This window comes from Salmo salar, chromosome ssa09 (assembly GCF_905237065.1).
Source record: "Salmo salar chromosome ssa09, Ssal_v3.1, whole genome shotgun sequence".
Lineage (NCBI taxonomy): Eukaryota > Metazoa > Chordata > Actinopteri > Salmoniformes > Salmonidae > Salmo > Salmo salar.
In genome coordinates this window covers 84,209,674-84,232,100 of record NC_059450.1, presented here as the reverse complement: position 1 = coordinate 84,232,100, position 22,427 = coordinate 84,209,674, and the positions used below count along the sequence as shown (strand labels likewise).

The 22,427-nt window shown below is 47.0% G+C and overlaps 3 protein-coding genes across 9 annotated transcripts in view; 2 read left to right on the top strand and 1 right to left on the bottom strand.

Annotated features, from left to right (window-relative positions):
- The window catches only part of LOC106612083 (integrator complex subunit 5), a 3,962-nt gene extending 338 nt beyond the window's left edge, over positions 1-3,624 (top strand). Inside the window, exon 2 of the mRNA XM_014212920.2 lies at positions 70-3,624. Coding sequence (XP_014068395.1) covers positions 70-3,043 — 2,974 coding nt within the window. The 3' untranslated portion in view covers positions 3,044-3,624. The remainder of the gene's footprint in view (positions 1-69) is intronic.
- LOC106612085 (phospholipase A and acyltransferase 4) overlaps positions 1-5,036 on the bottom strand; it is a 21,552-nt gene extending 16,516 nt beyond the window's left edge. Inside the window, exon 1 of one of the 2 annotated variants that reach the window (XM_045724132.1) lies at positions 4,953-5,036. The gene's annotated coding sequence lies outside the window, so the exon portion shown is untranslated. Of the gene's footprint in view, positions 1-51; positions 73-4,952 lie in introns of those variants that run through there. The other variant, XM_045724133.1, reaches the window with a different exon arrangement.
- Positions 1-22,427, top strand: part of LOC106612084 (neutral alpha-glucosidase AB) — a 25,426-nt gene extending 2,999 nt beyond the window's left edge. Inside the window, exons 1-22 of one of the 6 annotated variants that reach the window (XM_014212921.2) lie at positions 3,923-4,227; positions 5,242-5,352; positions 5,584-5,692; positions 5,851-5,978; positions 6,337-6,516; positions 8,119-8,191; positions 12,976-13,054; positions 13,274-13,370; positions 15,108-15,288; positions 15,446-15,599; positions 16,693-16,928; positions 17,104-17,230; positions 17,362-17,441; positions 17,519-17,659; positions 18,695-18,893; positions 19,131-19,439; positions 19,558-19,634; positions 19,752-19,826; positions 19,992-20,105; positions 20,203-20,315; positions 20,415-20,515; positions 20,746-22,427. In XM_014212921.2, coding sequence (XP_014068396.1) covers positions 4,208-4,227; positions 5,242-5,352; positions 5,584-5,692; positions 5,851-5,978; positions 6,337-6,516; positions 8,119-8,191; positions 12,976-13,054; positions 13,274-13,370; positions 15,108-15,288; positions 15,446-15,599; positions 16,693-16,928; positions 17,104-17,230; positions 17,362-17,441; positions 17,519-17,659; positions 18,695-18,893; positions 19,131-19,439; positions 19,558-19,634; positions 19,752-19,826; positions 19,992-20,105; positions 20,203-20,315; positions 20,415-20,515; positions 20,746-20,855 — 2,814 coding nt within the window. In that variant the 5' untranslated portion in view covers positions 3,923-4,207 and the 3' untranslated portion in view covers positions 20,856-22,427. Of the gene's footprint in view, positions 1-3,922; positions 4,228-4,464; positions 4,488-4,889; positions 5,069-5,241; positions 5,353-5,583; positions 5,693-5,850; positions 5,979-6,336; positions 6,517-8,118; positions 8,192-10,966; positions 11,012-12,975; positions 13,055-13,273; positions 13,371-15,107; positions 15,289-15,445; positions 15,600-16,692; positions 16,929-17,103; positions 17,231-17,361; positions 17,442-17,518; positions 17,660-18,694; positions 18,894-19,130; positions 19,440-19,557; positions 19,635-19,751; positions 19,827-19,991; positions 20,106-20,202; positions 20,316-20,414; positions 20,516-20,745 lie in introns of those variants that run through there. The other 5 variants (XM_014212923.2, XM_045724130.1, XM_014212925.2 and 2 more) reach the window with 5 other exon arrangements.

Below are 22,427 nucleotides of genomic sequence, written 5' to 3'. Positions count from 1 at the left end.
AGTCTGAGAGAAAATACAATTGATACCAATTGTTTTTAGAGAGAAACTTAACTTTTGTCGTGTGTGTAGCCCCCAGGAACTGTCCCAGGAGATAAAATCCTTCATCAGTGGCGTGGACCAGACCCAGGGTCGTAAACTCAGCGTCCGCGAGCATGCCCGCTGTGCCGTGCGTCTACTACGGTTTGTGCCAGCCTGTCGCGGGGCGGTCCTCGAGCACCTAAGGGGCGTGTACAACGAGCACGTCTCAGCCTTTCTTCACAATCTAGAGACGAATGGCGATGGCGACGGGGACTCCAACCTGGAGGATGTCATCACGGAGGTCCATGGCGTCCTGGCGGAGTTCATTAAGCTCAACCCCCGAGCCTGGGCTCCCCTTGTCTCAACCTGGGCTGTAGACCTGCTGGGGCAGCTGAGCTCCAAGCATGCTGGCCGCAGGGCAGCTCCCCACTCCTCCAGCCTCAACGAGCTGCTGCAGCTGTGGATGTCCTGTGCGGCTACACGCTCCCTCATGGAGGCCTATACCCAGTGCCTGGCGGCCATGATAGCCTGGTGTCCTGACCAATGTGTGGATGCTCTCCTGGACACCTCCGTGCAGCACTCCCCCCACTTCGACTGGGTGGTGGCCCACATCGGATCCTCCTTCCCGGGCACCATCATCAGCCGTGTCCTGGCCTGTGGCCTTAAAGACTTCTGCTCCCACGGGACGGCTGACAAGTGTCAGGGAGACAAGAGCAGCCGAGTGCCTAAGATCGGCTCTGTGGTGGGGATCCTGGGCCACCTGGCGGCACGGCACTCTGACAGCATCCGGCGGGAGCTGCTGAGGATGTTCCAGGAGAGCCTCAGTCCCCCGACTATATCCCCCAGCTCTGGGTCCACCTCCTTGGAGCACTCAGCCCAGCTCCGCAGAGCCACAGTGCCCTTCCTTCTCCAGCTGGCGGCGCTGTCTCCTTCTCTTCTGGGCGCCGTATCTACAGAGCTGGTGGAGTCTCTACGGCCTCCAGTCTTGCTCCAGCTCCAGGCTGTTCTACAGGGCCTTCCCAGGGATGAGCTTGACAACATGCTGGGGCTGGCTGTCCACCTCATCTCCCAGAGCCCTGCTGGAGGGGCACGCATCCTCCGCTTCCTAGCTGACACGGCCACCCCCGCCTCTGTCATCATCTCCGGCCCCACGTCTTCCCCTCACGAGGGGGTCCGGGAGGCCTGCGACCTCCTCCTCCAGATGCTCCTGCTGCACCTCCACAAGCTGGTCTACACCCGCTCAGAGGGGGACGACGGCTACTACAGCCGCCCCCACTCTCCCTCCTCCCAGGCGCCCCGAGTGGTCCCTTTCCTGGAGGAGCTGCAGTCCCACGTGGGAGAGCTCTGTGCTGAGACGCTGAGACTGGAGAGGAAGCGTCATCTCTGGCTGCACCAGCTGCTGTGTCTGCTGTGTCTGCTGTCTGTATACGGGGGCCCTAGTGTGGCCACGGAGGCCCTCTGTCAGCTGCTCACCCTGGCCCGGAACCCAGACCAGCTGGCCCTGGCCTGGCAGCTCCACACCCCACTGTCCGCCTGCCTGCCGGGCCTCATCCCTGCCGCAGTGACCCGCTGCGTGGCCCAGATCCATACACACACCCTGGGACCCAGGCAGCTCTGCCAGCTCCTTCTCAACCTGGGCTCTGCCATGCAGAGTGTACAGGAGGAGGAGAGGAGGGGTCCAGGAGGAGGCATGGGAGGAGGAGGTGCTAGTCCTCAGTCCTCCATGGCAGTGCAGGTTGGAGCAGCGGTCTCAGGACACCTCCATGACTTCTGTCCTCTGCTGCTCCACGGTGACCCGGCGGTATCCCACGCTGCCGTGCGGCTCCTGTCTCGCAGCCCCCTTCCCCGTGCTGCCCTGCCTTCCCACCTGTTGCTTGTTTGTCGAGCTGCCGTCACACACTTCTTTCTGGCGCTGCGGAGGAGAGGAGAGACAGGGAAGGGGAGAGACGAAGGCCAGGGAGAAGAGGCGGTGAACTGTTCGGTGCTCCTCCTGTCCCGTCTGGTAGGTTTCTCCCCTCTAACCCTCAAATGTGTCCTGCAGCAGCTGGTGGAGGGAGCTCTACATAAAGGAAACACTGACCTGTTCGGAGGGCAGAGTGAGGACATTGGAGGGGACACCCCGATCTCCCCATCCCTGGCCCCTGACCGGGTGGGCTCCCTGCTGGACATCAACTGCAGGTTCGGCACCACGGTCAACTTCTCTGGCAGTGTGTGGTCTGTGTTCCATGCTGGGGTGATAGGGAAGGGTCTGAAGCAGCGCAGCGCTACGCCACACCCCGATGCCGCCAGTGTCATACAGAACGTCCAGACTCTGCTGGCTGTCACCGTCCAGTGCTGCAGCACACCATCCGGGAATGGCGGCAACGGTGGAGGCACCCGACACCAGCCCTCCGTTCCAGACGAGCCGCCACCCATCAACGCTGAGGCGGCCAAAATGATGGCAGTGACGCTGGTGGAGAATATCTGCCCCGACGTGGCCAACGGGGAACTGTCATGGCCGCCAGAAGAACATGCACGCACAACTGTAGAACGAGACATACACATCCGTCGCTGCTTCGAGGCCCACCCTGTCCTCTTCCCTTTACTCCATGTTGTGGCTGCCGGGCGTCCTGCTCTCTGTTACTGTTCTGCGGTGCTCCGGGGCCTGCTGGCCACTCTGCTAGCCCACTGGGAGGCTTCGAGGGAGGCTTTGGCGATGGACTCCCCGTGGCACCTCCAGGCCTCCTGCATGCTGGTGTCCTGTATGGGCGAGGGCCAGCTGCTGCCCCCTGTGCTGGGCAACGTCCACGAGGCTTTCCCCTACCTGACGCCGTTCGAAGTGAGGCTTCTCCTCCTGGCTGTGTGGGAATATGTAAGGGGTAACGGCCCCATGCCACAGAAGTTTGTCTTCAGTGCCGAGAAGGGCCTGTTCTGCCGGGATTTCTCGCGGGACGGAGACGTGGCGAGATACGTAGCACCCATTCACAGTGTCCTGCATAAGAACATTGACCGGCTGGGGCATCTATGCTGGCGTTTCCAGCTCTGAACAAGGGAAGGAGAGAACTGATAGAGGGATGGGTGGAGGGATGGAGAGGAAAAAGGTGCAAGAAGTGGGACAGTTGGGATTGTTTGTGAAAGATGAGGATAGTGGTAGTTGGTGATAGGGAATTGTGGAGATGTTGCTTTGCTGTTTTCTTGTTTGTTGCTCTAACTTGAATCTAGATCTGTTTATCTTTCTCCTGTTTTGTATCATTTTATAGATTAAGTAGAATTTTGTATGTAGCTGTTACTGTAGGGGGATAAAAACATGCAGTATACCATAAATAAATTAGCAGAAAAGGGAGTGATCATAATTTTGTTTAAAATATCTGGCCTTTGAACTTGACTGTCTACATTTCGAGTTACAGCAGTTCTGAATTTCAATTCAACTTATTTTTTCTCGAATTGAAACAGAAGTACAACTTCGTAATGAGAAGGTACATCAATGATAATGTAATCATTTTACATCAACTAACACAACCTGCAGGTACATGATGAATCACACAAATATTCCTTCAAATGTCTTTACATACAGCACAATTTATGTTTGAACCAGATCTCCTAATAAATGTACAAGAGTGCAGCAAAGCTGAGACTGTTATTTTGTCAACCTAGAGGGGAATTCTATCAACACTACACCTTTGACACTTAATGGGCAATTTTCAATTCATTAATTTGATTTTAATTAATCTGAATTGACCCCAAATGTGCATGCCATTCTAAACAGAGCTGTACATATCTGTAAAAGATCATTGTCTCTGACTTCCATATGCTCTGAAAATGTTTCACAATGTAGTTTTGTATTGGTAGAGCCTCTGTGTTTGTCCTTGAAGGAAAAATAAGCAAGTGTAGTGCAACCATAGTACAAAATAATCACAGAGAATTGCTCCAGAACTGACCACCTCAAGCTGACGTGTCCTTGTCTGAGAGGATAAAGAAATACGAGGGGATAAACAGGGTGAATCATTCCGGAAGACTCATAAATACAAAATAACAGTTTCGAATCTAATTGCCGATGAAAATTGAATATATATAATCAATAAATACTGAAAATAATCCACCAATATCGAATTTCGTCCTACATATTTAAAGACTACAAAAAAATATTGTTACTCTAAGATATGTTAGTCTGAGTGAAACGGGGGTGGGCCAAGGTTGAAACTACACCAAGATGGCCGCCTTCGTAGTAAGGTAAGACAAAGCATTTCGGCGGTTAAATTATACATTTAACTAGTGGTTTCGAAAAATATTTCGCATGCACAGTGATTATCTTGCAATATCCGAGAATAGACAGGTCGAGTTATCTTTTTACTGTCTCTAGATAGCAGGAGTCAATATCAAGAAGCACGAGCCTTTAATTGAAACAGCGGCCTGACAGCGCTCTCTAAGCAGCTAACGTTAACCTTTCAGGATGATGATCTGTCTAGCTAGATAATGATGGACATACATTGGTAACTATTTCGATTGGTGAAATATATGTGCGTATCTCTGTCTTTTGTGTCCTAAATCTTGTATTACGACGGGGATTTAGGTAGCTAGCAACCGGTGTTGGCTAACTAGCCAGATTTGACAGGACCAAGTCGACGTTAGCAGTTAACGTTAGCTAGCCAGCTGAATAGCTCTTCCAGCATTTTAGGACACAGCGAGTGCAAATGACAAGGAGCCATGTTAGCCAGATAATAGTTTGCCAAAGATGGCCTTTCTATTACCCATGCATACTAGCTAATTAACATATATAGCTAACTAGCTATAACGTTAGTGATTCATAAAACATTTAGACGAGGTTAATCAACAACAGGATATGGTACCCGGAAGCAGCAACTTCGTGTCCTTGAGTACAGCATATATTTTTGTTGTAGCCCCAGACAAAAACACTTGATTCAACTTGTCTGAATCACTTCAAGGATAACGCGTACCTCACATGTGGGGTACAACATTCATGTTGTGAAGGGTGTGATCGCTATGATGATTTCCTCCTTATAATGTGATGATTGTAGTCTAATCGGGTGCACCAGTTGACCAGTAGAATCAGGTATGCTTGTCTTGGGGCACAACAGACGTGTGCTGTTGGGAGTATTCGAGGATCTCAGTTGGAAAATGTTTATGACTTGTCAGCGTTATTTATCACTGTAACGTTACAGAGCTGAATGTATGTAGTATTTCTCCACTTAACATTTACTTCCAATTCTCTATATCTCTCATCAGCCCTCTCAAGATGGGGCCTCTGTTAGTGTTGTGGCTGGCTGTCTGCCTCAGTGGGTCCTGGGCAGTGGACCGGGGGAACTTCAAAACCTGTGACCAGAGTGCGTTCTGCAAGTGAGTTCTAGATGATACGCAGCTACACCACTTAGCACCTTCATAGAGATTGTACACAGTCAATGAGAGTAGACTGTCAGTCTCAGTAACTGATGGTAACGTGTAAGTCCTCAAGTCTACCCCCATTCTCTTCCACACTTATGGTCCAGTGTTCACAATATGTACTTCTACATTCACATAACACAAACCCTAATAAACACGTTTTAACTCAATGTGTGTTTGTGCACTCAGGCGTCAGCGAGCGTTGAAGCCTGGCCAGTCCCCATACAGAGCGCTGCTGGAGACCCTGGAGCTCACCAACACCAAACTCACACTGCAGCTCATCAATGACAACAACAAGGTTTGTTAGACACACACACACAGACTTTAATTCACAGATGATGTAATATGTTATTGTACATCCATCCATACATGTATTAACAGGTGTGCTGAAACCCCTTTGGGTCCTGGTCTTGTCTTTTTTTTAACCCCCCCACCACCTCTCCCCCTCTCCCTCAGGTGCGTCTGCTGCTTGAGCTCTATCGTCTCCAGGGCAACATGACCAGGGTGAAGATAAATGAATTGAAGCCACTGAAGCCTCGTTTTGAGGTCCCCGATGTGCTCATCAATGACCCTCCCACAGAGCCGTAAGTCTCATAGGGAGCCATCTGGAGTAGTGGATGAGTGACATTGAGCCATGTGGATGGGGAGAATTAAAGAATTGGTTAGGACAGAGACCAGCAATGGAGTTAAAAGGAAATGTAGTTAGTGGAGGAAGCAGGAAAACACTACCCGAAGGCATGCAGTAGATAAATTGCCTGGCTCTCAGCAAGTGGTGTATTCTCTCTTGGTGCTGGAGGTTATAACATTATCAACTGATATACATCTGCGTGAATGGACAGTGGAGACAAGATGGCACAGAATAATTCATTTGTTGGGTGTTTTCTGTTTCTTCCACTCATCAATTTACCTATTTCACACCTCGTTCTCCCTCTCCTTCCTCAGTTTGTCACTCCTGTCTCGGGATGAGAACGGGGTGGTTCTGTCTTTGGGGGCAGACTCTCAGCGGCTGATCGTCAGCGCTAAGCCGTTCCGATTGGACATCATGGAGGGGCGGGAGGTTCTTCTGTCACTTAACTCCCGGGGCCTGCTGGCCTTCGAGCACCTCCGGATTCGCAAGGATACGTGAGTCACACCCACATCCCACGCACCCTCACATCCCACGCACCCCCACATCCCACGCACCCTCACATCCCACGCACCCCCACATCCCACGCACCCCCACATCCCACGCACCCTCACATCCCACGCACCCTCACATCCCACGCACCCCCACAACCCACGCACCCTCACATCCCACGCACCCCCACATCCCACGCACCCCCACATCCCACGCACCCTCACATCCCACGCACCCTCACATCCCACGCACCCCCACATCCCACGCACCCTCACATCCCACGCACCCTCACATCCCACGCACCCTCACATCCCACGCACCCTCACATCCCACGCACCCCTCACATCCCACGCACCCCCTCCCTCACATCCCACGCACCCTCACATCCCACGCACCCCCACATCCCACGCACCCTCACATCCCACGCACCCTCACATCCCACGCACCCTCACATCCCACGCACCCTCACATCCCACGCACCCCCACATCCCGCACCCTCACATCCCACGCACCCCTCACATCCCACGCACCCTCACATCCCACGCACCCTCACATCCCACGCACCCCCACATCCCACGCACCCCCACATCCCACGCACCCCCACATCCCACGCACCCTCACATCCCACGCACCCACGCACCCCCACATCCCACGCACCCCCACATCCCACGCACCCCCACATCCCACGCACCCCTTGTTATACATGTTTCTTTGTTTTCTTGCTTTTTCACTGCTTGCTATTGTGTTCTGCATTTCATCATTATTTTCCTCCATTCTGTCCCGTTCTTCTCTTCTACCTCTCAGCATCTCCTATAAGATAAAAACCAAAGTTAATAGCATGTGGGAAAACATCAAGTGGGTATTCTCTAGGTAAATTCCTTCACCTTTGTAGGTTTGTATTTGTCTTCGCTGGCAATGTAGGAGTATGGAGTTGAGTTGTAGTTTAGACATCCAAAAATGACATGCCCAAATGGCTCAAGGATGTGGTGACTTGGGCTGGTAGCATTTTCTGACATATTTTCCTGTCTAGGCATGAAGGCCAGTTCTAGGCTCACTACCATTTGGTCTGCTCTTTACCTGTCTTCAGAGGAGATGTTCACACGCCTTTTTCCTCCCACATTTCTCTTGACTTCAAATGTCTTCATGATACAGCCATTTCACCACACTGTTGACCCAATAGTCATGTGATATGTAGAGGCGGCCTAGTCTAATCCCATAGCACTGAGTAGACCACGATGACTCCCCCTCAAGGCTCTTTCGTTCCGGTCAGTGTGTGCTTTCACAGGGGTAGTATGTGTTCGCTGAGGAAGTCTGTGTAAGGCAGGGTACCGGTAGTCACTTGGGGGTTAGTCCCTTGGTGTTTACCTCAAAATAACCACAAGGTAGGGAATTGTTCTCCTCTTGTTCCCCTTTGTCATTAGAGTGAAATCTTAAAAGGTTAAGTAGGTTGACACTAACACTATTTTGATTCTAGTGAGAAGGCTGTGTGGGGTCATGATTTTCCTTCTGTTCCCTTTTCCATGTGTGGCTCTTGTACCGTTTGGGATTTTTATTTACTCAGTTGTCAGCAAGTTGTGTGTCTGATTCTCTCTCTCTCTCTCTCACAGTAAGGTAAACCCAGAAGGAACTGAGAATAAAGAAGAAACTGAGGCTGCCAACGAACCGGCAGAAGGAGAGGAGGTATGGGAGAGGGGGAGGTAACACTGTAACGAAGGTTCCCCCCAGGCTTTTGATTAGGATCAGTAAACTGAACAAAAGATGCAGTTAAAGGGTTTTTTAACACTGCTTTCTGTTGCAACTTTCTGCCCTGCCACTGGGCTGAAATCAACTCCTTTCTGTTGTAACATTACTGCCACTGGGCTGAAATCAACTCCTTTCTGTTGTAACATTACTGCCCTGCCACTGGGCTGAAATCAACTCCTTTCTGTTGTAACATTACTGCCACTGGGCTGAAATCAACTCCTTTCTGTTGTAACATTACTGCCCCTGGGCTGAAATCAACTCCTTTCTGTTGTAACATTACTGCCCCTGGGCTGAAATCAACTCCTTTCTGTTGTAACATTACTGCCCCTGGGCTGAAATCGAACCCCTTTCTGTTGTAACATTACTGCCCCTGGGCTGAAATCAACTCCTTTCTGTTGTAACATTACTGCCCCTGGGCTGAAATCAACTCCTTTCTGTTGTAACATTACTGCCCCTGGGCTGAAATCAACTCCTTTCTGTTGTAACATTACTGCCCCTGGGCTGAAATCAACTCCTTTCTGTTGTAACATTACTGCCCCTGGGCTGAAATCAACTCCTTTCTGTTGTAACATTACTGCCCCTGGGCTGAAATCAACTCCTTTCTGTTGTAACATTACTGCCCCTGGGCTGAAATCAACTCCTTTCTGTTGTAACATTACTGCCCCTACCACTGAGCTGAAATCAACTCCTTTCTGTTGTAACATTACTGCCCCTACCACTGAGCTGAAATCAACTCCTTTCTGTTGTGACATTACTGCCCCTACCACTGAGCTGAAATCAACTCCTTTCTGTTGTAACATTACTGCCCCTACCACTGAGCTGAAATCAACTCCTTTCTGTTGTGACATTACTGCCCCTACCACTGAGCTGAAATCAACTCCTTTCTGTTGTGACATTACTGCCCCTACCACTGAGCTGAAATCAACTCCTTTCTGTTGTGACATTACTGCCCCTACCACTGAGCTGAAATCAACTCCTTTCTGTTGTGACATTACTGCCCCTACCACTGAGCTGAAATCAACTCCTTTCTGTTGTGACATTACTGCCCCTACCACTGAGCTGAAATCAACTCCTTTCTGTTGTGACATTACTGCCCCTACCACTGAGCTGAAATCAACTCCTTTCTGTTGTGACATTACTGCCCCTACCACTGAGCTGAAATCGAACCCCTTTCTGTTGTAACTAGAGATGAAATGGTAGAGAATTTCATATCACGATTATAGTGACCAAAATTATCACGGTTATCAGTATTGTCGCAGTATTGATAAAATGTGCTGGAAATGTTCAGAAAGTACTGACACACACACACACACACTGAAATCATTTCACCAAGTTTTATATTGAAAACTAACAAACAACGAATTAGCAGCACTATGCACTTTTTGTGTGCATAAACGTTCAAATAATATCATTAACATTAAATATGGCACAATGTGGCCATGAGGTAAGTTTCCCTAGTGTAGGTTTTAATGAACACAACCTTAAGTAAGCAAATCAAATGTGCATATAAAAGCAACACAAGTAAAGCAATGTGCATGTAAGAATAATACAACCATATGTAAACAAATCCAATGTGCAGGTGTTGACATTAAAATAACAACACAAAATATGTAAACAAATCAAATGAACAGCACTGATTGTATGTCTGTTTTCTCCATAAAGAAACAAGGTGCTGCTGGCCTAATATCCTGTATGTATGTTATCTCCTTCATAAAGAAACAAGGTGCTGCTGGCCTAATATCCTGTATGTCTGTTCTCTCCTTCATAAAGAAACAAGGTGCTGCTGGCCTAATATCCTGTATGTCTGTTATCTCCTTCATAAAGAAACAAGGTGCTGCTGGCCTAATATCCTGTATGTCTGTTCTCTCCTTCATAAAGAAACAAGGTGCTGCTGGCCTAACATCTGTATGTCTGTTCTCTCCTTCATAAAGAAACAAGGTGCTGCTGGCCTAATATCCTGTATGTCTGTTCTCTCCTTCATAAAGAAACAAGGTGCTGCTGGCCTAACATCCTGTATGTATGCGCCGTTGTTCACTTGAGATTAAAATGTAAAAATGTCAGCATATTTACTGTCTGGTTTAAGTAGTGATCTGCGAGGGGAGACGATGTGCCCGCTGGCACTGAACACTCTCTGATGGCACGCTGGTTGCTGGGATGTACAAAAGCTAGCTGGCAACCCTGGCAAGGTGAGGCAGTGCTGATGCATGGCCACTCCACCACACCAGTGGATCCTCTTCTGCTGTAATGGGTGGGGCCACTCCACCACACCAGTGGATCCTCTTCTGCTGTAATGGGTGGCAGAGACAGGCAGACCTTGATCTCTTCTTTCACTCTGTCTTCTGGGGTGGTTGGAATCTGACCCTCTTCACCTTTCTGCTGCCTTGAGGTAATCTTTCTCAGCAACCCAGCCAGGCCTTTCCCCTCTGATGCCGCTGTGGTGGTGGAGGTGCTGCTGGTGCTTTGTGGTTCTTCCCTGACTTGTGCAGCTGCCAGCTTCAAGGCCTCCTGGACACAGCTGTCAGTGTCAACTTTTGCAGCCTCAGGCTCATCTAAAAAGCTCCCTTTGAAGTGGGGGTCAATGAAACAAGCCATGTGCATGACTCTTTGCCTAATCTGTATCTGTTGTTAAGGTCTTCTCTCATTACCCTTTTCATCTCCTTGGTTAGGGATGGATCCATATCCTTTTCCACCAGAACATCACGGGTGATGTGGTCCAGGACAGGCTTGATGGCAGACGGTGTCACTCATGTCTCTGAGGCAAGTGCATCTGTAAACTTGCTCAGAGGTTCAAGGAGCTGGCACAGTTGCTCCCATGACACTTATGTCGGCATCCTTGGGCATCAGGTGCCATGTTCCTCTTTCTCCGGCTAGTGACGCACAGACTGGCTGCTGTTGGCTGAGGAAACGCTCAAGCATCTTGTGTGTAGATCCCCATCGGGTCACCACATCATGGATCAGAGGCTTCTGTGGCATGTTGAGGGCAGCTTGCTTTTTCTCTCAGTTCTCTCCTTCCAGCTCCGTGAGAAGCCTTGGACCAGATGACGGCAGGCCTTGACTGTTGTGTTAACTCTCTGAATTTTCAGAGCCTTTGAGATGGCCAGGTTCAAATTATGGCCAAAGCACCCAAGCCACAGATCTGGGAACTCTTCAAATGCCTTGGTCATTTTTGTTGCGTTGTCTGTGGTTATGCAGACCATGTATTTCTTGTTGATCCCCCCCCCACTCTTCCAGCATATTCTCAAAAAACTCTGAGTCGAGTGATCTTCTGGGAAGAATTGTGTTTCCAGGCAGTTTTGATTCCAGTTGCCAGGCTGGGATGAGGTAATGGATAATGAAGCTGATGTATGTTTGACCACCCTGGATTTCACTGGTCCAGAGGTCAGTAGTTGCAGCAAACCATGTGCCTTGAGCCAAACTTTTTCCAACAGCAGCTTTAACCTGGTTGTACAGGTTTGGGATTTCAGTCTTGGAAAATAATGTTCGTGATGGCACGTTGTAGTGAGGCACGGCAACCTTCATCAGCCTCAGAAAGCCAGGCCTCTCAACAATTTGAAATTGCATCATGTCCTTTTCAATGTAATATGAAAGGGCTGAAGTGAGGTCTTGAGCATGTTTTGATGTGGGTACATAAGCTGCCTGCCTTTTTAAATGCTTGCTCAGTGTCTGTCACAACTGTAGATGAGGAGGGACTGGTAGCATCACTGGGTTTGCCTGCTGCATGCCCACTCTGTAAACAAGGGAATAGCAAATGTATTATTATTGATGTTACATTATTATTCACACAGTCTATCTTCTGTGTTGCATTTGAGTATATGCAATGACCTCATCCACAATTTACATAAATACAATTTGAGTCTTAAGAAGACAGTGACATAAGAAGACAGTGATCCCAACAAATGACATAAATACAGGAGTCTTGTACAGGAGTATATAGTGTTTCTCCTTTTGGAACACTTACAACCAAGTCAATGACTGACGGATTTTATTTGAACAAAATATGTTGGTTGGGTGGTTAAACTGCGTAACGTGTTATCATGTGCAATGGGTGAATAGTCTGCAGACACATGACGCATACAGCAGCAGAACAGTGTGTAGTGTTTTTACCAGAGTAGGTAACACTGACATTTTCAGTTTACATTATTGACAAGCTATTAGCAAGTTAGACAAACCATGACATTTCCCCCATTCCGAAGTCCCTACATCATGCATTGAGCTAAAAGTTAACTTAAAGAGATTTAAATTGTTGCCCCCTTATATGCATTTTTTTGTTGTTGTTGCATATTCTGCAGACAGGGTGACCATCTTAGATTAAGTTTCCCTCAACACTCTTATAAAACCCAAAATACTATCACACTTCAGATTTGGTCCTCTTAGATGGCAGAAAAATCTCCCGAGCGCCGTCACTGCCTTCCGCCATGTTTTCACACAAACAAAACCCACGTTGCAGCTGCGCCAGACTGTTGCTAACTTTGGTTGATGTTGGACAGTGGTAATCAAACACGGTTTTAATGATTATTTGAAACGGTAATACTAACCTTCGGGAATTGTACCATGGTTTATCGTGAAGCCGGTAACCATTTCATCCCTAGTTATAACATTACTGCCACTGGGCTGAAATAAAACCCCTTGTTGCTTTTCCCATTCTCTCTCGCACCACAATGCTCCTCTGCAATTATTTCCATCTTGTCTCCACCTTTGTTCTTTTGTTCCTTCCTGCCTAGAAGGCGAAGGAGGATGAGAAAGTGGAAGATGGAATGTGGGAGGAGACATTCAAGTCGCACACAGACAGCAAACCCAATGGTACGTATACTTTTCTGTGGACCCGTAATTTAGATTGACAGGTGAGAGGCAGCTTGCAGTTGAATACTTGGTATTCTGATCCTGAGTACTCACCGCTCATCTCCTGGAGATACTATTTTATGATTGGATGAGTTTTATGACTTGCTTTAGGCACAGTGACCAGTCAGTGTTTATTTTTATTTTTTTGAGTGTATCTTGATTGGCTGTTGTTTCTCTTAGGCCCTTCCTCCATCAGTCTAGACTTCTCTCTGCCAGGGGTGGAGAATGTCTACGGCATCCCAGAACACGCAGACAGCCTCAAACTCAAAGCCACTGAGTAAGTGACTGACATAGGCCATGACATTGGTTAATCTGCCATCGATAAAAGACAGTACTGTGCAGCTGTATTCATCGATTTGGCCTAGGTTTTCGACTCTGTCAATCACCACATTCTCATCGGCAGACTCAACAGCCTTGGTTTCTCAAATGACTGCGTCGCCTGGTTCACCAACTACTTCTTAGAGTTCAGTGTGTCAAATCGGAGGGCCTGTTGTCCGGACCTCTGGCAGTCTCTATGGGGGTGCCACAGGGTTCAATTCTCGGGCCGACTATTTTCTCTGTATACATCAATGATGTTGCTCTTGCTGCTGGTGATTCTCTGATCCACCTCTACGCAGACGACACCATAATGTACACTTCTGGCCCTTCTTTGGACACTGTGTTAACTAACCTCCAGACGAGCTTCAATGCCATACAACTCTCCTTCCGTGGCCTCCAACTGCTCTTAAATGCAAATAAAACTAAATGCATGCTCTTCAACCGATCGCTGCCCGCACCCTCCCACCCGACTAGCATCACTACTCTGGACGGTTCTGACTTAGAATATGTGGACAACTACAAATACTTAGGTGTCTGGTTAGACTGTAAACTCTCCTTCCAGACTCACATTAAGCATCTCCAATCCAAAATTAAATCTAGAATCGGCATCCTATTTCGCAACAAAGCATTCTTCACTCATGCTGCCAAACATACCTTCGTAAAACTGACTATCCTACCGATCCTTGACTTTGGCGATGTCATTTACAAAATAGCCTCCAACACTCTACTCAAACTGGATGTAGTCTATCACAGTGCCATCCGTTTTTGTCACCAAAGCGCCATATACTACCCACCACTGTGACTTGTATGCTCTCGTTGGCTGGCCCTCGCTTCATATTCGTCGTCAAACCCACTGGCTCCAGGTCAGCTATAAGTCTTTGCTAGGTAAAGCCCCACCTTATCTCAGCTCACTGGTCACCATAGCAGCACCCACCCGTAGCACACACTCCAGCATTCACTGGTCACCCCCAAAGCCAATTCCTCCTTTGGCCGCCTTCCAGTTCTCTGCTGCCAATGACTGGAACGAATTGCAAAAATCACTGAAGCTGGAGACTCATATCTCCCTCACTAACTTTAAGCATCAGCTGTCAGAGCAGCTTACAGATCATTGCACCTGTACATAGCCCATCTGTAAATAGCCCACCCAACTACCTCATCCCCATATTGTTATATTGTTTTTTTTTGCTCCTTTGCACCCCAGTATCTCTACTTGCACATTCATCTTCTGCACATCTATCACTCCAGTGTTTAATTGCTAAATTGTAATTACTTTGCCACTATGGCCTATTTATTGCCTTACCTCCCTAATCTTACCTTATTTGCACACACTGTATATAGACTTTTCTATTGTGTTATTGACTGTACATTTTGTTTATTCCATGGTTAACTCTGTTGTGTCGCACTGCTTTGCTTTATCTTGGCCCGGTTGCAGTTGTAAATGAGAACTTGTTCTCAACTGGCCTACCTGGTTAAATAAAGGTGAAATAAAAAATTGAGACAGTAGTTAACTAAGACGTACTGCATGTTTTCAGATGGTTATCTAGTATATGTATTTTCTAACGGTGCAGGACGTCCTTATATGCATTTGATTTGATCTTTTTCAACATTGTGGGTTGAAGATTTTGGAATAATACGAAATGACCGACTATATGACAATACAATAATTGATATATTTATATATATATTCTTTTTTCAGTGGAGGGGATCCTTACCGGTTGTTTAACCTAGACGTGTTCCAGTATGAGGTGTTCAACCCTATGGCCCTGTACGGTGCCATCCCTGTCATGTTGTCTCACAGTGCACAGCGCACCATGGGCATCTTCTGGCTCAACGCTGCTGAGACCTGGGTGGACATCAGCTCCAACACTGCCGGCAAGGTAAGACCGACACACACACACAGTCAGTCAATCCTCTTTCTCCAGGTTCTGAGTGAGACCAACACATCTGAGCCACCCCGTCTATAGACATTGAAGGGTACAGTCAGAGAGAACACACACCCTCTTACCCCTACTCTGGTTCTCTCTGGTTGTGCAGACAGTGTTTGGCCAGATGCTGGACTACGTTCAGGGCTCCAGTGAGACGCCACAGACAGACGTGCGTTGGATCTCAGAGAGCGGCATCATCGACGTCTTCATCATGCTGGGACCCACTCCCACTGATGTCTTCTCCCAGTACGCCTCACTCACAGGTCAGACTCCCACTACAGAAACCCAGTTCGTATTCCCAGTCCACCAGTCTATTTCCACTTCCCTCATCACCCTCACACACCTAGTCTCTCTAGGCAGACGGTTTGCTTCCGGCAATGTATCAACGCTCCAGCTAAAAGTTCTGGCGTCAATTGGGACCGAGAGGACCAGTCAGAAATGGGACGCGTCACCAGTAACGTCGCTGCCGTATCTGCTTGTTGCCCTAGCTAAAACATTTGCATAATTCCCACCCGCATTTCAAGGCCCGCTTACCCAAACTCGTGATTTGTTGGGAGAGTTGTCTATCTGAAGAGCAGGTTGAGATGACTCATGTACTGGAGGCAGCTCTGCAGGGTAGTTTAAAAAAAGTATTGTTATTTGTTAACCATTTAAATAGGCAAGTCAGTTAAGAAAACATTTGTATTTACAATGCTTTTCAAACCCTACCCTAACCCGGACGACGCTGGGCCAATTGTGCGCCGCCCTATGGGACTCCCGATCACGGCCAGTTGTGATACAGCCCGGGATCGAACCAGGGTCTGTAGTGACGCCTCTAGCACTGAGATGCGGTACCTTAGACCGCTGCACCACTCGGGAGCAGGGTTGTCATTTGCTGGAGCGGCCAGCTGGCACGGCCACAGTCATAAAATCTTTTTTTTTTTTTACCTTAACCATTTTTTATGTAACCTTTATTTAACTAGGCAAGTCAGTTAAGAACAAATTCTTGTTTTCAATGACGGCCTAGGAACAGCCCATTCATACTGCATACTGTTATGCCTAACCTTAAATTAAGACCAAAAAAGCTAATTTGTGTTGTCAGGAATTGTTACTATAAATATATATGATTTCTTAACTTGCCACTGGCCCATCTAGTGGAAACCGCTCAACTCTGCCTTCAGGACAAGATTCATCCCAATAAACGTCAACCAACATCTTAGGAGGCCACTCCCCAGAATATTTTTCTCCCATTTTCAAATGTCAGAGAACCTGACATCCTCCCCAGGCCTTCCCTCCCCTGTCTGCGCTGGCCTGCCACCAGGGTCCCTCATAATACAACTGTCTGTATATGACCACCCAGCTCTCTCCCCCCACCAGGTACCCAGGCCTTCCCTCCCCTGTCTGCGCTGGCCTACCACCAGTGCCGCTGGAACTACAACGACCAGGAGGATGTGGCGGCGGTGGACCAGGGCTTTGACGACCACGACATCCCCTACGACTTCATCTGGCTGGACATAGAGCACACGGACGGCAAGCGCTACTTCACCTGGGACCCTCACAAGTTCCCCCAGCCCAAAGACATGCTGCAGGGTCTGTTAGACAAGAGACGCAAGGTGAGCACATTCATGTGTTACAGCTGTCTGGCCAGGGCTCCCTTGTAGTAGACGTTTCTGGGTTCTGTCGACAGGATGAATGGAGAAAGTAAAAGGTTCTGAGACACTTTGACAAGTCGTCTCGTTTCATTTTTGATATTTTCCTTCTCCCTCATGTTCTCCCTGTACAATTTAGATGGTGACCATTGTGGACCCCCACATCAAGGTGGACAGCAGCTACAAGATCCACAATGAGATCCGCTCCAAAGGCTTCTACGTCAAAAGCAAAGATGGCGGAGACTATGAGGGCTGGTGCTGGCCTGGTAAGAGATGGCGAAATTGGTCTGACCCACAATCAAAGAAAGGGAAGGAAATGAATTGCAGCTACACATTGCTTAAAAACACATTGCAATTACTCAACATCTCTCTCTAATCTTTCCTCTTTCTATTGTAGGTAATTCTGGTTACCCAGACTTTACCAACCCTGAGATGAGAGCTTGGTGGGCCAGTATGTTTGCCTACGATCAGTATGAGGTAAGTCCCTTCTGCCCGGGTTTGACCTATGTGTTGTTCTTTTGATTAAATATCTCTTCCCCCATCTCTGATCTCAGGGTTCCATGGAGAACATGTATACATGGAACGATATGAACGAGCCGTCAGTGTTTAATGGACCAGAGGTCACCATGCATAAAGACGCCCTGCATGGGAACTGGGAGAACCGTGACCTCCACAACCTCTACGGATTCTACGTGGTGAGTGTTTGCTTGTGTTTGTGCACATCTTCACTCTAGTAGAACTTGGACTTGCAATGGTAGACTTTTTCTTGAATAATAGACATTATATATCTATCCCAGTAATTTATTGGGTGAAACTCCGTCTCGGCATCATTTTGCCTTCTTCAGGGTGATGTCATGAATGCTTGATTCAGGTTATGTAGACAAAATATGCAATTAGTGCAACCAATGACAATAGAGAGGGGTGTGTCATAATTATTAGGTTGATTAGAATGAATTGAGTGACACTTTTAAAAGACAATAGGTTACAGCATATAGAATATATTAGGCTGTTATCATATGGAACCATAGTTAGATATTTTACATAATTTTAGCATCAACATACATAGTTTAATTTATTTTCACATATTTAATTGTTTCCAATGTCATTTTTGTTCCATGTAATCATTTGGTTCAACCATAATGCATAAGCATCACCAACAGGGGGTAACACATTGAGTGTACGCTGATAAGCTGTAGAAAGAATACATTTTAAGCAATAAGGCCCGAGGGGATGTGGTATATGGCCAATATACCACGGCTAAGGGCTATTCATTTGCACGACGCAACGCAGAGTTCCTGGAGACAGCCCTTAGCCGTGGTATATTGGCCATATATCACAAACCCCAGAGGTGCCTTGTTGCTATTATAAACTGGTTACCAATGTAATTAGACCAGTAAAAATAACTGTTTTTCATAACCGTGGTATACAGTCTGATATACCACGGCTGTCAGCCAATCAGCATTCAGGGTTCAAACCACCCAATTTATAATAATTTATTAGACTTGTTCATAAAGAAGAGAGAATAATTGTTCATGAGAAGGGCCTGAGATCAAAGTCAATATTAAGACCACTAGGGGTCAATGTTTTTAGACAGGATATCCAGTAAGCCTCCCTCTGTAGTAGTAGGAGCTCCATGCTACCTCTACTTTTTCTTGAAGAAATTACTGTTAATGTTTCTACCGAGCTTTGCTGCTTGAACTTGCAGTAACCACCTCTTCTCTTTCCCTCAGCAAAGGGCCACAGCAGAGGGTCTGATTGAGCGCTCAGGGGGAGTGGAGAGACCTTTTGTCCTGGCCAGAGCCTTCTTCGCTGGCTCCCAGCGCTATGGTGCTGTGTGGACAGGTGATAACGCTGCTGAGTGGGACCATCTGAAGATCTCCATCCCCATGTGTCTCAGTCTGGGCTTGGTTGGTGTCTCTTTCTGTGGAGGTGAGTCTGACTCAGTCTTAGCTAATACCACTATTTTCCTCTCCACTAAAAGCCACAGCTTAGCAATTAATACATCAGAAATATGTTTGCTAAATTTTATTTTTGCGTTATCTGCTTTTTTACATGACTTGTTTACATTACATTATTATGGTTCATTGCCTGTTTGTTTACACCTCACCACGTTGTACATTGTTATCTCTGTACCACTCCTCATCCTTCTCTCTCCCCTTCTCCTAGCTGATGTGGGTGGCTTCTTCAAGTCTCCCAGTACTGAGCTCCTGGTGCGTTGGTACCAGACGGGGGCGTACCAGCCGTTCTTCCGGGCCCATGCCCATCTGGACACCCCCCGCAGGGAGCCCTGGCTGTTTGGCCCCGAGAACACTGCTCTGATCAGGGAGGCTGTCCGCCAGCGCTACGCCCTCCTGCCTTACTGGTACCAGTTGTTCTACCACGCCCACCACTCTGGCCAGCCCGTCATGAGACCCCTGTGGGTGGAGTATCCTCAGGATACAGCCACGTTCTCCATGGATGACCAGTTCCTGCTTGGTGAGTGAGATTGTGTTATTCCCTAGTATAGCTCAGTGTCAATAGATATTCCTGTCTTTGCGTACCCTTTATGACTGATACATGACTGAGTCACATTCCTTCTATCCTGCTGTTTCAGGGAGAGATCTGCTGGTGCACCCCGTGACTGAGGAGGGGGCTAGGGGTGTTACTGCCTACCTGCCTGGAAAAGGAGAGGTGAGTCTCTCTCAGGAACTGTCATAACGTTATATTACTATTATAAGTCTTATGTAGGTTATATGTCAGCAGTCTAATTGAAACCCTCTCCTAGCTGATCTGTTCTGTGTCCTTCAGGTCTGGTTTGACGTCCACACGTTCCAGAAACACAACGGAGCCCAGAACCTCTACATCCCTGTCACCATCAGCTCTGTAAGAAACTCTACAACACACTCACTAACAACCAGTCAGTGACGCCCAGGGGGCTACATGCTTAGTTAAAGTCTCATACAGTTAAGACCATATCCTGAAAATTCTGTTGAGAGAACTGGGTAAGATTGGAAAGACACTCCCTGACTGACTCTCTCTCCTTACCAGATTCCGGTATTCCAGCGCGGTGGTTCCATTATTCCCAGGAAGGCCCGGGTTCGAAGGTCATCATCATGCATGGAACACGACCCCTATACCTTATTCGTTGCTCTCAGCCCCAAGGTAACACAAACACACACCTTGTCACTGATACTGTTGCCCCCATTTGGATGGGTTCAGGATTTGACCTTCAAACATTATCAAATGTTATGTCTGTTAGCGATTTGCCCAGGGTGAGCTCTACATAGACGACGGCCACACCTTCAACTTTGACAAACAGAAACAGTTCATCCACAGAAGATTTTCCTTTGCCAATAATGCCCTGTCCTCCAGGTCTGTCAAATTTCTCTCACATATTATGTTTATTTTCGTTGTTACTCTCCTTGATTTTTGTCTATGTTGAATGTAACTCTGAATTCTCTCTCCCTGCAGGAACCTGGCCCCTGGCTCTCAGTTCACCACTTTTTCCTGGATTGAGAAGATTGTCATTTTGGGGGCCAGTAAGCCCAGCAAGGCCACTCTGAAGACTCCTGGTGAGTTTTTCCAGTGTCTTATTCATACTATGGGTATGTGTACCAAGTTAAGATGCCAGTAAGTCATTGTGTTTGAATGTTTCCTGTTTTCACACCCAAGTAGGCAATTATGAGACGGGAAAAAGTTGGCCAATAAACTGTCATTCTTTGTGGATATTGATTACTGTGTGTATAATGGCAGGTCTGTCTCAAATGACTTATTGATCTATTCTGATGTATTTTCTCTGTAGATGGCAAGGAGAGTCTGCTGGAGTTTGAGTTTGATGCCTCCATGTCGGTGTTAACCCTTCGCAAGCCGGGCGTCAACGCAGGGCTGGACTGGACTGTGGTGCTTCAGTAACAATGGAGGAGGACGATGACTGAACCGGACTGAACGAGAGATGGAGGGACTTTGTGGACACGGGTTGCAATTGTAACGCACCAAGCAAGATATTTGACGAACTGCTTTAATGTGGTACACAGACTGGACAGGGGATAGAGGACTATCCAAACACACAATATTTCATACCAAGCTTGCATACAAACACTGCCTGTAGATCTTAAGCCGTGTCACTTCCATGTCCATCTTGCGTTCAGTCAAACTGACAGTTGGTCAACTTACTGAAGGGTTGCTAGGTAGATTTATTGTTAGTTGCATTTTAGGGAAATTCTTCACAGTTCAAATCATGTTGTAGTGAATGTTTGGAAGTACTCGAAGACATTCAAGTCTGATGGATGATTATTTTAGGTTTTCCGTCAAGTATGCTTTAGATGTAAGAGATCATTGAATAAGTTTGCTGACAACAAAATTAAGACACTCATTCAGAGGCTGTAGTGTAGTTGGTATGTGTTATTAATTCCATATCTGGCCATGTCTTCTGACTTTAAATTCTTATTTCTTCTTATTTCATGTTTTCATTCCATTACCCCCTGTAATTACTGAAGAGCAATCAACAGGAAAGCCAAACCGCTCCCTTTACTTTCAACTCGTGCCACATTCTATTCAGGTTTTAGTAGAAACTCCACCAAGCAACAATGCAGCACTGATCCAAGACGATCTGTAAATGTCATGGGCATTTCTCTTCTTATTGCCATAAGGTGTATTGAGTCTTACCTCTGATATCCCTAATTTAAGGTTACTCATTCCTTCTTAGTTTATCCCCAAATTAGTTTCTGATAAGATTGTGTGCACTTACATCAGTCATTACTATGCCATGTTTTTATGTACTGGTGGTAAAAGACAAACACATGGTCAGCAACAACTTAATGGAAGAGGATTTGGCTTTTTAAGTCTGCTCATATTGGAATTATTCAGGGGTTAGGACCACTGACTTTGTGGAAACGCATCCTAATAACATGTTTCTGTTCTGACTTATTCAATTTGTTTACTTGATTATCACATGCACTTGAAGAGAGGAAGGTGAGAGCTTTTTGTCCAGATTGAACTCAAAGCAGTTAGGGTCAGGCATTGGGGTTAGATTGTGGGTTGGGGTTCACGGTCCAGTGTCTTCAGTGTCTCATGCTCTTAATATTTTTCATAAAATTTGTCAATGTATTCAATGTGACTAAGAAAATAAGTAATGATATATTTAGTTAGTTTACAAAGATGCAGTTACCTCTGGAGACAAGGGACCGGTCCTGGTTGATAATAGCATCTTTTTAGGGGGTTGTTGCGTTCCCTACTGTCCTTGGCGATAAAGCATTTTAGAGTAGTTTTTTTTTCTTTTTTTTTTCTTACTGTAACATTCTCAGCACATGTTCTTAGGTGTTGGAACCAGGAAGGAAGGAAGGAGGCCAGTTGTATGTGATAAGATGGCAGACCAAGTGAAAATAAACTTGACCAAATGTGAGAGAGCATTGTTTTTTAATTATATGAATTCATGCAGCTTACGTAGATAGGGGTGATAATAAAGTAACTACATTCCCAATCAAA